This window comes from Hipposideros armiger, unplaced genomic scaffold, assembly GCF_001890085.2.
Source record: "Hipposideros armiger isolate ML-2016 unplaced genomic scaffold, ASM189008v1 scaffold_1020, whole genome shotgun sequence".
NCBI classification, from domain to species: domain Eukaryota; kingdom Metazoa; phylum Chordata; class Mammalia; order Chiroptera; family Hipposideridae; genus Hipposideros; species Hipposideros armiger.
This window is the reverse complement of record NW_017732370.1, coordinates 546,818-560,911: the sequence shown is the minus strand read 5'-3', so window position 1 is coordinate 560,911 and position 14,094 is coordinate 546,818. Positions and strand designations below refer to the sequence as shown.

The 14,094-nt window shown below is 42.8% G+C and overlaps 1 protein-coding gene across 6 annotated transcripts in view; it reads right to left on the bottom strand.

Annotated features, from left to right (window-relative positions):
- GRIK4 (glutamate ionotropic receptor kainate type subunit 4) overlaps nucleotides 1–14,094 on the bottom strand; it is a 416,055-nt gene that overhangs the window by 6,075 nt on the left and 395,886 nt on the right. For all 6 annotated transcript variants that reach the window (XM_019631615.1, XM_019631614.1, XM_019631618.1 and 3 more), the window contains one exon: nucleotides 58–176. In XM_019631615.1, the coding sequence (XP_019487160.1) occupies nucleotides 58–176 (119 nt within the window). The remainder of the gene's footprint in view (nucleotides 1–57; nucleotides 177–14,094) is intronic.

Sequence of the window (14,094 nt, the reverse complement as noted above, 5' to 3'; positions counted from 1 at the left end):
CCTGTGAATGTTGTCCCTTCTGCCAACACTATAGGTCATACCCCTTTGGAAGTTTACCTCAGTATCTTCTGAGTGTCGGAGAGTCCATAAAAACTCCAACATAGCCATAAAAATGGCCACGATTAAGCCACAAATAAGAACCACAAAGATTCCACCAATATTCTCCATTCCCAGTCCTGTAAGAAAGTGAAAACAAACAAAAAAATAGTGTAAAAGGGCTGGAAGACATAAACATTCTAGCAAAAATGCTAAAAGTCATTTAAACTTGAATCTTGCAGACGCTTTACACACACATTCCTTGAAGAGATATAATTATTCTTTTGAAAAAAAAAGCACATAAATGGAGTAAAAGAGGGGAGGGGAATCTAGTTGCAAATCGACAAGATAGGTGAGAAGCTTCTAAAAGTGTATCGGGGAGTGGGAGGTGAGGGTCATTTTAAGAAAAGGGCTCAGGAAAAATTTGATTTAGCTTATAGAGACATTACCAAAATACCTATACATTCTAGCAGTTTTATAAAAAATTTAGCCAATCTTACTAATGTGTTTGTTTGATACAGAGCAATTGTTTTAATCAAACAATGATAGAAAATACATGTTTACCTATCTGTCAACATGTTACTAAAATACTAACTTGGAAATAAAACATTGTATTCCCACCAGACCAGTAGCTCCCAAACCTGGCTGCCATCAGGACCACCTGGGAAGCTTGTTAAAATGTAGATTCCTTGCCCTTCCCTCAGACCTATTGAATCCATATCTCTGGAGTAGGAGCCCAGGAATCTGTATTTTAAAACACATTCACAGATGACTCTTTTGCAGCCAGGCCTAAAATTAGTTTGCAAACTGGTATTTTTGGAAGCATTATACATGACTGTAAGCTCCTTGAAGTCAAACACAGTTTCTGATTGGATCCTAATAGTCTAGCACAATACCTGGCATATAGTATACACTCAATAAATATTTGTAGGATTATATGATTGTTTCATTTCCAGTGTCAAACATTGAGTTTAACTATGTAACTGGACGCTGTTTTGGGTATTAAAGAAACCCACACTGTAGGTGAGTGTCATAAACACATGAACCCCTGATTCAACAGAGGCCACAATCATAAATCAGAAAGCATCTTTTATCTAGAGAAATGCCAAGAAGGTTGCTTACGTCCTGTGCTATTCTGGAATGCTTACACATGTGTTTGTTCAATCAATAGTGCCGTTGTGGGACACGGAGCTATGCCAGCATTAAGGAAAGCTAGCATCACACAACACTAAGAGATGAGCCATAGTTCAGGAGCAGAAATATGATACTACTCTCTCCACCTTGGAAAACTAGCAGCAAAGCCTTAAATAGCTATATCAAAATGACTTGGGTTTCTTCTCACAAAGCCTCAAGTGGATGTCTATTGTTTTTTATTGTGATTTTAAAATAACATAGCACAGTGAAGTGGCTGTCTGCACTAATAATCTGCTCCCATGGCTCCGAGGGCTCACATCATGAGTGTTTCAGACAGATGATGTACTCTGGTCTGCAGGTGGACACAGCCAACTCTGGAGTATCTATTTTTGAATAAATAGGAGAGGACTTTAAAACTCAGTTCTAAGGGAAGGCATATAGGACTTGGAGTAGATTTCTACCTTTGAAGAGAAAGGTGCTTGGGGTCATTTGAACACCTGTCCTTCTAACTTAGGACAATTTGGGCAGAAGGTTTTTGACCATAGGAACATCAGGATCCAAGGAGGGGGGACAACAGGGACACTTAAGAGGAAATGCACCAAGGATCTGGCTGGGGTATGCAGGCAGCTGCTCCAGCCACAGGTTTAAGGGTGGTGAGAATTGGGGTGTATTGGGATATGCATCTGAGCATCATGGACGAACTAGTTTCCCCAGCTGACCCCTGTGGAAAAAGGCTCGATGCATATCCCCACTGAAGGGAAAGTGTCCAAGGATGCCCACCTATTCAGATAAACAGTCCCCAAGTGACTGTCGAGGTACTATTAGGTGGGTGCAAACGTAATTTAGGTTTTGGGCCGTGAATTTTAAATCATTATAACTAGGCTCAAACACATCTTTATTAATCAAAAAGGAACCATTACAATCAACACATTTTTGCCAACGAGAAATAAGTTTGTTTATTCCTGTAGCGTAAAAATCTGTGTTTCGGGATTCAGTGAACTCCTGGAAATCATTTTCTGCATCCTGCTGGTTGTGGAAGTGTTTTCCCTGCAAAAAGTTGTCGAGATGCTTGAAGAAGTGGTAATCAGTTGGCGAGAGGTCAGGTGAATATGGCGGATGAGGCAAAACTTCGTAGCCCAATTCATTCAACTTTTGAAGCATTGGTTGTACTACATGTGGTGGGGCGTTGTTGTGGAGAATTGGGCCCTTTCTGTTGACCAACGCTGGCTGCAGGCGTTGCAGTTTTGGTGCAGCTCATAGATTTGCCGAGTATACTTCTCAGGTGTAATGGTTCCATCAGGATTCAGAAAGTTATAGTGGATCAGATAGGCAGCAGACCACCAAACAGTAACCATGACCCTTTTTTGGTGAAAGTTTGGGTTTGGGAAGGGTTTTGGAGCCTCTTCTAGGTCCAACCACTGAGCTGGTCATTGCCGGTTGTCGTATACAATTCACTTTTCATCGCACATCATAATCCGATCGAGAAATGGTTCATTGTTATTGCATAGAATACGAGAACATGACACTTCAAAATGATGACTTTTTTTATTTGCAGTCAGCTCATAAGGCACCCACTTATCAGCTTTTTCATCTTTCGTTCATCATTTTTCCTTCATTTATTTCATCTTTGCTTCAAATGCCAAACGACCATAGAATGGTTGATGTTGAGTTCTTCAGCAACTTCTTGTGTAGTTGTAAGAGGATCAGCTTCGATGATTGTTCTCAGTTGGTCGCTGTCAACTTCCGATGGCCAGCCACTACGCTCCTCATCTTCAAGGCTCTTGTCTCCAAAACTTCTTGAACCACCACTGCACTGTACGTTCGCTAGCAGTTGCTGGGCCAAACGTGTTGTTGATGTTGCTAGTTGTCTCCGTTGCTTTACGACCCATTTTGAACTCGAATAAGAAAATCGCTTTAATTTGCTTTTTGTCTAACATCATTTCCATAGTCTAAAATACATATAAAATAAACAGCAAGTAATAAGTTATTAGAAAAAAAACATAAAGCGAGAGATGCACGTTAAAATGGTATATAACATACCGCATTTATTCAAGAATGTATTCCAGCATAAAAGGCAAATTTCAACAATGCAAAAACCGCAATTATGTTTGCACCAACCTAATATATGCCTCTCTTACCACTTTGGGATAGTTCTGCCTGATATAGAAAAAAGACTAGGATCCCCTTGAAGGGCCTCAACCTCCCCTCGTGTTTCTGCAAAGGAGGTGTTCTACCCCCTCTCCAGGTCCAATTCTGCCTGTGAGCTCTAGCTGCGTTCCCTTCCTCCCTCCCTTAGTCACCACCCTGGCTCTCCTCAACCTTTTCCTCCCCACCGACTATTTCCCTCAGCACACTCAAAGAAAAGTAAAAAATCTTTCTTCCCTCTCCAACTCTGTCTAGTGAATACCTTTTTCTTTCCTTCCTCTCCTGGTCAAGCTTTTTGGAAGTTCTATATCACAACTATTTTAAGACATTTTAAAGCCCTTAAAATGCTTACGTTTAGAGGTCCCATCTCACATAAAAACAAGTAGAAGAAAATGCACCCCCACACTTACGTTAAATGCATTTAAAAATTTTTGCTTCTGGTGTGATTGAATGGCAAAAAAATGGTTAATTTATAATTGGTTGTGATTTCTCAGCAATCGTTGTGCAAAATGAGAATAATCTAACAAAAAATGTTTCTAAATGTAATGAAGTTTTTTGACTATTAAATTAAACAAGTTAATGAAGTCAAAACAATGTCACATTTTGGAGATACTTAATTAAATATGTCTTAAATGAATTTTGCAGTTTTCTTTCTGCATTTTGAAGCTAATAATTTTCTTTAGACCTCAAACATAATTTTGAATGCTGGAAGACCTTTAGGCTCTAGGTAATCTTGTCTATGGTATCTGAAAGAGTCAATGACTCTGTCCTGAACTCACTTTTGTTTTTTCCTGTTCACTCTTCATTCCATGCTGTTTTGTCTTGCACCACTCAAACAGCCCTCACCAAATTCCCCAATCGACATTTTAATTCAAACCTATTGGAAAATTTCCAGTCCTGATCTCAAGTGACCTCTTGCAGCACTTGACATTGTCAACCACGCTCCTTCTTGACTTTTATAAAACCATTGCTCTGGCCAGCCGAGTGGCGTAATTGGTTAAGAGCACAAGTTCTGAGCAACAGGGTTGCCGGTTCCATTCCCACATGGGCCAGCGAGCTGCGCCCGAGCTGAGCTGCCGCAGAGCTGCCAACGGGCGGCTGGATGGCTCAGCTGGTGACAACACGTGCTCTTAACAACAAGATTGCTGGTTCGACTGACTCCCGACTCCCACATGGGATGGTGGGCTGCGACGGCCACTCCCCCCTCACTCCTCCTCCCCGTTACTAGATTGAAAGCGGCGACTGGACTTGGAGCTGAGCTTGAGCCCTCCACAGCTAAGATTGACAGACAACAACTTGATTTACAGTTGATCGGGCCTGGAAAAACACAATGTTCCCCTTCCCCAATTCCCCAACACTGTTCCTTCCCTTTTTTCCAATTCTCCAATAAACTCTTTAAAAAAAAACAAACAAAGAAAAAAACCCATTGCTCTCTGCTCTCTTTCAGTCTTCTGAATCACCTTTGCTTGCTCTGAGGAACATTCTCTATTCATTTTCCTGCATTTGGTCTCTTGTATCTCCTCCATGTTCTCCTGCTGATTTCATCTCCAAAATACTTTTCAATTTCTTACCCATCTCTCTATCTCTCCTACCACTTCCAGAATTCAGGCCCTCATTGTCGCTTGCTTGGACTATTGCAGCATCCTCCAAAATGACTTCCCTGCTTGAAGCTGTGTCCTCCTCTAGCCTCCACATAGTTGCCTGGGTGACCTTTCTGAAATGCAAAGTCTAACTGTGACACATCCTCTAGTAACACAGAACTGTTTGTAGATCCCAGCACACATCATTGTTGTTTCTACCTTCTGTACCTTTACTCTTGTTAGCACCTCTGCCCAGAACCTAGCCCCCAACCCCCAGACATACATCTGGCGAACTTAAACCTCTCCTTTAAGATTTAGCTCAGGGGTCACTTTCTCTGATGTTACCTAACTCTGTTAGTTATACTGTTTCGTGTTTAATATTTTATAAAATAATACATTAGTTTTATTTTATATGTGTGGGTTTCCCCACTAGATGGTGAGTGTCACGTGAGGATGATCCGTGTGTTGTTCAACTCTGTAATTCCATAATCACCGTGCCTGGATTGTAATAAGGGCCCAATAAATGTTTGTTGAAAGAATGAGCAGAAAGAAAAAGGATAAAGACATCCCAGATGTAGAGGCCTGAATTATCATAAGCTTTGGATCCATATTGTGATATATATTCATTCCTAATTAAATTTTGTTTGAAATAATAGTAACGTGTGACAGCCCTTGTTAAGTGCTCCCAGGCTGGTCCTAGAGGCAGATGGCCCAGACTGTGCCGCGGCTGCCCAAAGTGGGACTGAACATTAACATGGATAATACACACCGTGGCCTGATAATACCTGGTTCTGGCAGGTGTGAGGGCACGGGGAAGGGTTATAAGCAGACAGGTGGTCTGTGCTGGATAATTTTAATTAGATTGGGGAAAGCTTCTTGGAGGACCTGAAGTTTTAACAGGATATTGGGGGAAACCATGAGTCACTTCAACATCCCACAGTCTTTCTTTCCCTCCTGCGTTCCAGGGCTAGCATGTTAATCATGGGTGCTAGCTCCAGCATGCTGATTCCTTGCTGAGTGGTCTCCTTCAGTTAGGGGTGAGCCTTGTATACCACTCATGCCTTTAAGAACGTACTGGAAAGTGGAAGCAAGAATAGATTGCTGGCAGAGTCAGAGTTGAGAAGCAGAGCAGGGAGTGGGAAGCAAGTGTTAGGACAGTGCAGCCACTTCCATTTAACACTGTTATCGGTCCTTCTCTAAGGAGTTAAATGCCTTCCGCAGCACACAGCCGTAACGCAGAGGAGCCTTGGATGGGGACTCCTCCAACCTGACCACAGGCCCTCACTGCACTCACATACGCCTCAGCACCTGCAAGAGGAGCCAACTAAACACCCTTCCCTTCCCTTCTTCAGATGGGAACACACAGAAGCCATCTGTGGACAGAAAAGGGGCCACATATTAAACCTGACAAGCTCAGGAGTCTGAAAAATAACCACATAAGATGGTCTGAACATAAAAATTCCTAACTAAAAGCAAGTTGTGGTGGGTAGTCACATTCTTGGCCTGTAGCTTCCTTAACAAATCTTTGCCTTAAGTGAGGCTGTCTATCGTCTTTTTGCATCTAAGATAACATACCCTTGGAATGTCAGAGTAATCCCTTTCTGGACCCCTCACGGGGCATGACCCACTACACCAGAGCAAGAAACTGCAAAATCCTTTGTTATCTTGTTCCCCAAATACCGTCTCTATGTGCTGTAGAATGCTATTAACTATCCTGTACCCACCAATGTAAAAGAAGTGTGTGTCTCTCCATTTTACTTTTTATCCAATCCCAGAGATTTCCCTGCTTTGGTTTCTCACAACCCCCTTAATCTACAACCAATGGATTTCATGTAACCTTCCTCGTTTGATTCTAATGTATAAAATAAGTTGCACAACAGCCATTTTCCGGAGCATTTTCTCAATCCGTTTGCTTCCCGGCAATTGTCGTCAATTTGGCTCAAATAAACTCTTATAAGCTTTCTCTTAGGCTGTATGATTTTTCACTGACACATCTAAACAGATGGCTTTCAAACTGGGAGTTTTCTCCTGACACTTGAGTCTCAGCCTCAGCTATGCTCCAGTGTAAGACTGAAACAGAATTGAACTTTTCCTGCAAACTCATGGTTGGTTAAATACTAACTTTAGTGCCACACCAATGGCAGTTGACAAGTGCAAACGAATAACGTTGCCTGTAAAACTGCAGAGGGGGATGAATGGCAGCCTGGAAGGGAATACCTCTGAGTAGATTTGAATCTCCACCCACCCGCTTGCTCTGTCTTCAGTTCTGACTGGTGAATAAATACCTCTTGGATTCAGGTGCACATATGTCTCAGGCCTTAAAATCCTTGCCTATCTCTGAGTAGCACTGTGGAAATTTTTTACTGAAATGCAGGGAAGTTCTTTTTTGAACAAGGAAGAAGTAGCTATAACCCGGAAGGCAAAGAGAGAGAGGTCACAGAGCCACTAAGGCAGATGCACAGAAAGGAGAGACTGGTGCCACAGTCTCACCAAAGGACAGCCTATTTGTTCTTTGATGTCCATTAACACATTTTTCTTCAGGACTTTCCATGAGCTGAGCACTACACTAGGGGCTGAAACTCTGCAATGCTCCCCATTGATAACATTTGACAAGAACATGAATTCTTTGATCAATATGACTTTCAAGCACTTTCTATTTCAGAGTCACATTCACCTACAACCATGCAGATATACAAAATAGTCCCATCTCCACAGACTTATTTGTTGTAAATAGCAACTTCACCTGCCCATATGAGAGCTGACCTGTATGGCCTTCCCAGAAAATATACGCGTGAAGGGATTCATGTTTATCCTGCTGAGGATTCTGAAATGATAAGCTTGCCATTTCTTCATGCATTCACTGGGACAGTGATGTCTAGACCTAGCAGATTCTGGAGACAGTGATGGAGAAGCGTAGGGCAAGGGGCACAAAATAAAAGAGGGATGGGAGAGGCATTTGATAAGTTTTACAATTTATCAAAACACAAGTTATGGGAGAGGCACTTTACAATTTATCAAAATGTGAGCTCAAGCACTTCATTTTTTAAAAAACATTCCCTATCTCATTCAATTGTCATTAAAAATACTGCACAGAAGACCTGCTGTCCAAATTTTATAGTTAAAGAAATGGAAATTCAGAGAACTTAAGTTGCCCAAGTTTTCACACCTAAGATGTGAAATCTAGATAAGTCTGACTGCCCAGCTAATGTTCTTTATAAAAATCAAGCGGACCTTTATGAGTGTTTACTATGAACAAAGTTACCATGCTAAACATTTTAATTCAACCCTAACAGTTGCCTTGTTTAATTCAATCCTAATGGCACTTCCTGCATTTTCCTGACAAGAAACCCAGATCCAGTCAGGTCAGTTGCCCAGAGTGATGAGGGGACGTGCCAGATTAAAAATGTAGCCAGAGCCTGAGTGCTGATTCCTACCCCACACTGCCTCTCCCAGCAGCTTAGGTCCTTCATGCTACAGGGGCATGGTTACAAAACTCAACCTGGCACTCTGATGACTAAATTCATTCATTGCTGGGATACCCTCCACCCCCAGAGTGACCGGGGAGAGTGTTCTATGTATGGGCTATTAGTTCCACTGATAAAAATCCCCATTCTCTCCTTGAGGACATTACATCAAATGTTTGAATCAAATGTTTGATTTATTGACCTAATCTTGGCTCAATTTCCAGACAAAGTTGGGCTGCTGTCATTATAATTGTGGACCTCTTTTGATGCAGACACACTGGGCCAGCATTTGCCTCTGTTCCTGATCATGCTTCCTGGCACTCCTCTGGAGTTTCTCTGTCTCTTGGCAAAAAATCTGATTTGATTAGGGAGAAGCTTCCTCTGCAAGCATCTCCTGAGACACTATCTAAACTCCCATATTCGGGTTTCCAATCTTGGCTCTCTCCAGAGAAACCAGAGAACCAGGATAATCAGGCCAGGCCCCCTGAGAAGAAAGAGAGAGGAAAACGTCCTCAGAATTCCCTCCACCCAACCCCCATCACTGGCCCCCACTCTTGCTAAGATGTCTCACACTTTCATTCCTGCTGTGCCAGACAAGCAAACTTCCTGTTCTCTAAGGATTTTGTGAGTCAATGCCAAGGGCCTCTTTTACATCCTTGAAAAGGGACCCTGATTTTCACAGCCTGGTGATGTATTTATATTCTTTTGAAGCTTGATTGTGAGCTTGTGTTTTTCAAGATAAAGGTATTTAATTTCCGTGGAATTCACTGACTACCTTTTCATCTAGCAATTGTTCCGCAAAGCCTTTGGCAATCCAATCCCCTTGAATTGGGATGCTGGCATCTGTGAGTGGCTAGTGATATTTCTTTTTATAGGAGTTGAGTGAGAAAATAAATAAAATAAGTGTTTTGGAAAAGAAGAGGCAGAAAGAAATGAAACAGCTTGGAATGAATCCTGCTCCTTTTTGTAATTCACTTTTCCACATGATCTGCCATTTCATTTTTTAGCTGTGCCTGAAGGTAGATGGTCACTGGGGTATAGGCTGGGAAAGAAATAGGGAGAGATGAAGCAAAGGGGTAATGTTGTTCTCACCAGGGCCAAGTAGAGCCTGGCAAAAAGACTCAGGATTGGTGGCCTCATCCCAGTGTTAGGATTCGTCTCTGGAATTTGGCTTTGATGTTTGAGCTGCAATATAGGATTAGAAGCGGGATAGCACCCAAACCTTTCTTTGAAATTTCTTGCATTTTAATAGGATAACAAAGTAGAAAAGGATTATGTTAGGCACCACTCATTGTCTGGTACTTTCTAATTAAAACCAAGTGCCTATTGCCACTCTCAGTTTCAGGTTTCTGAAAAAAGGACCCCTCTCATTGTTCCCTTCACCTCCATCCCTCTCTGCCTGTTCCACATTCTTCTCCTTCCTTTCGGCACATGTGAAAGCCAACTGATTCAAATCATGCAGAGAAAGATCACCTGGGAGCTGCTTTACAAAGCAAATTACAACAACTACTCTGTTCAGTTTGAGAAGAATGTTCCCGTGGCTCCATTCCTGGCAACCAGTGAAAGGCTTCCAGGAAAAGACAGTTTCGGTCATGCGTGTCCTGTTCTTCGGCTACAGGAGGGGGCTCTCTTGAGCAGTGAGTTCTACTCTGTAAATCTGATGGCTCATCTGCCAGAGAGAAACCAAGCAATGGCGCCTCTTGCTCCATGCTAGTGCTTCTCCTTGGCTTGGAGAAGATCATGTGGACTTTCACTTGGCTGAGAAGCCTTTTAGCCTCTCTCAGTAATGTTTCTTAGGGCTTCAGCCATGGCAGAAATGGGGCCATTGCATTAAATTGGCACTAGCTGCTGTGGCTGGGATGGGAGCGGAAGGCTCTTACGGCGCTTTGCACATCTCCCAGACAGCCCCCTCTGGGACGTCACTGCTTACCGTGTTTCCTCGACAATAAGACCTAACCGGAAAGTAAGCCCTAGCATGATTTTTCAAGATGCTTGTAATATAAGCCCTACCCCAAACATAAGCCCCAGTTAAGATTGTCAGCCAGACATGACTGTTTGAATAAATGTAGATTTTTTACATGAATAAATGAATAAATGTAGATTGTTGGAGCAAAAATGAATATAAGACCTGGTCTTGTTTTTGGGGAAACACGGTATTAATACAGCTCACCCTCTTGTTCCAAAAGACTACCACAGAGACACAAGTTAACATTGGCTGGTTGATAAAAACCTAGCATCTTCTGAAGCACTGGGACCTGGGCAGGATGATTTCCTCTGTTTATTTTCCCTTTTCATCTACTTGGTTCTTTTCTTCATACCAGGGAACATTTGATCCCCAAGTGGAGAGAAGCCTCCTGTTCACTCCTTTCCATCTTCCCTGGGAGCCTGATCTCTCTGTTTCCTTCTCCGTCCTTCCTGAACTCTGCTTTGAGTTCAGTCTTCCTAAATCTCTGTGGAATAAGGAAGAATTTCCAAAACCAACCACTCTGCAAAAATGATAACAATTTTTCCATAAATGTACCTAATCTCTACCTCAAATTCCCATTTCCACTTGATTGCCAAAAACATAGAGCCTTGTCAGTCATTTCAGTTTTAAATTCAGTTAAATGCAGTGCTTTCTCTGTCTCCCCCTTCACCCCAGGATGTTTTTCAGGTCTAAGATGGGAAAAGAGATTATGAGTAATGGAATGAGGTTGGGGATAGCTATCTGGTCTTACTGCTGGGTTTCACTTAGATTTCCAATATTCTTGTCTGGGGTCCAGGAAAACGCAAACCTGTCACTGGGCCCTCAATGTCTCAGGTTCTCATGCCCTCAATCCACTGTAGCATGACATATATTTCTGGGGTTTGCCAAGCTCCAGAAGCAAGCAAAAATCTCTTTATCTCTTGGAATCCCCCCACTAATCTAGGTGTTATATCCACCACTCTTCACCTCCTAGCAGGGCACAAGGCTCCTTCTCAGGGTCCCACCACATTCAAACATATGCTTTCCAGCTCAGAATCTCCCTATTCCAGCCAGGGCAAACTTTTAGTATCTTTGTTCCTCCCAAGGCAATGACTGTCCCCTGGGACCATGAATTCCACTAAGAGCCCAGAATTCCATCTCACAGCACATGCTTTCATCATGCCACATCTCACCCCAGAATCTTTGAAGTCTGCAGCCAATATCCTCAAACCCGGTCCAATGTGGCATATGCAAAATTCTGGGAAGTTTATGGGGGCATCTTCATGGGGTGTTGATTTTACTTCAGCTTGAGGTGGGAAACACATTTTTCCATTAAATAAACATGCCAATATTATGTTGTGCGATGCAAAATTCCCATGTGGTTTTAGGACAAAATGGAAGACTTTAAAAAAAAAATTCCAAGCATTGTGGGCTGCTTTAGATTGTGCCACTAGATCCCAAGTGTGCACACTCAGTCTCCTCTGCTATTACTTCCTTTCATGGGAAAGTCTGGGACATACTGGTTTGAAGTCCAAATGCCTTTACCTAGTTTTCAATGCCCTCTTAGCTCCAACCTCATCTTATTTAACCAAAATCAATTTCTGAGTGTAACAACTATTCTCCATAACATTCCTAAAACAGCGACTTTTAATGAATGCTTAAAAGTCTAGGCATGACATCTCTATAAAGCCTTCCCTGACCTTTGCTCAGAATTAATCACTTCTTCCTCTAGGCTTTCCAACACTTTCTTTATAGTTCTATGAGGGCAGTCCAACAGTACAACCATTGTAGAGACTACTTGTGTCTCTCTCTAGGTTCTAAACCTCTTGAGGGCAGGACCATGTTTTATTCCTTGCAATCATCTCAGAGCCTAACACGGTGCCTGATATGCAGTGGTTTACAGTGGTTGTTGGATGCAATGGGGGCTAAGTGAATGCTTTCCATGCCAACACCTGGGGTATCATGGTTCCTCTTCGGGAGGAAACACACACAGGATGATGAGAGTGGAAATGGTACCAGGCTGGAGGTCCTTGAGAAGCTTGCTTATTCATTCATTCTTTCTTTCATTCCTTTATTTGTTGTTTATCCTTTCCTCAAATACTGATGTCAGATGATATGCTGGTCGCTGGGATGCAAAAATAAATAAAACACAGCTCCTGCCCTTGAGTTCCTCGTAAGGGACTCATAAGGGACAGATATCAAAAGACACAAAATAAATGTTCTAAGTGTTGATTTTAGGAGGGCTATCTAGCCTTAAGGAGCATGGAATGGACAGGCACACTTGTGGCTTATGAATACTATTTAGACTTTCATTGTGCCTTATTGCTCCTTTAGGCTTAGATTTTGGAATAAAATCAGCACTCATTTCCTTTCTGCCAGGCACCGTGCTGAGTGCTTAATGTGATTTAACTCCTTCAATCTTCATAATAGCTCTGCAAGATGGCATTGTTATTATTACCTCTATTTTTCACAGAAGGAAACTGAGGCTCAAAGACCTTTCGTTGTATGTATAACAACACCATCTATGGAGTGGAGTCCATTTGAGTCAATGCCCATGATCTTGAACCCTAACAAAACTGCCTCAGGGAAGAGAACCATCCTAGTGGCTGTCCGCAGATAAACAGGTACAGGAGGGTGAAAGTTTGAAGAGTGTAGCGGGTAGGGAGTGGGGAAAATAAAAAGTCCATTGGACTTTGGGTGACATCTAAAATGGGAGCAAGATGATCTAAATCAAGGTCCCTTCAGTGAAAACTATATGGTACCCAGATCCTGTGTCATCATCCTCGTGTGTTTGCCAATTTTACTACCCACCACCTGTTTCTTTATAGAATTAGCAGTATATACAAATAAACACAAATAAGCAAATAAGTACACAAAAGGGAAGGACCTATGGCTTGGTTTAAGGGTCAGGGATAAATGGGAAAACTGGAAAGATGGGATCAACTCAGTAGTGACTCTCAAAGGGGAAACCTGCTCCAAGAGACCCAACAGGATCAGGTTTACAAAACAAAGGCAAGCTGGGGCTATGTGCACCTCGTAGCAAGGAGGAGAGGAGTGAGACTTGGAGCTGGCCAGAGCTGGCAGCCTGGTGGGGTACCAGCAGGGGCCTGTGGGGTTCCCTGCATCACTCTGAGGCTCTGAGCCCTTGCGCTAGGCCATCTCCAGTTTTGCTCCAGCCTCTCCCTCATCTGTATATACTCAGTCAGCTGTTCAGAGGCAGTAACAACTCGACTGTGTGGAGAGCTCTGGGTGTGAAGGCTGCTCAGGAAAGTAATTACAAGCACAGTTTCATTAGTCACTTTAGCATGGCCCAGAAGAACACAGTAATTGGTGGCTTTTGCTAGTTATCAGTCAGTAGCTTTAATCACACATTCCACAAACATTTACTGACTACCTACCATGCACAAGGCTCTGTAGGCGAGGCTAGGGACAAAGAAGCAAAGAGACTGGGTCCATGTCTAAGGTGCCATCATTTAGGCAGAGGAGACCAAAGGTGCAATGTAGTATGCTGAGTGCCCTGTCTACCGGACCCATTGTGGGGGAGGTGTGTGATAGAGGTGGGCCAAGGACTTCCAGGGAGAGAGAGAGATACCTGGACGTTTCTCCTGCTTCACTCATCAGTCAGAGGGAGGACACAAAGTCCTTTGCTCTGGGTCCCAGGTTCACCTCTCCATTTCTACTTTAGATGTTCCAGATCAAAAACCAATACTGAGCCGGCCGAGTGGCGCGATGGTTAAGAACTGGCTTGGGACGCCAGAGGGCCCCGGTTCGGATCCCACATATGAGGGCC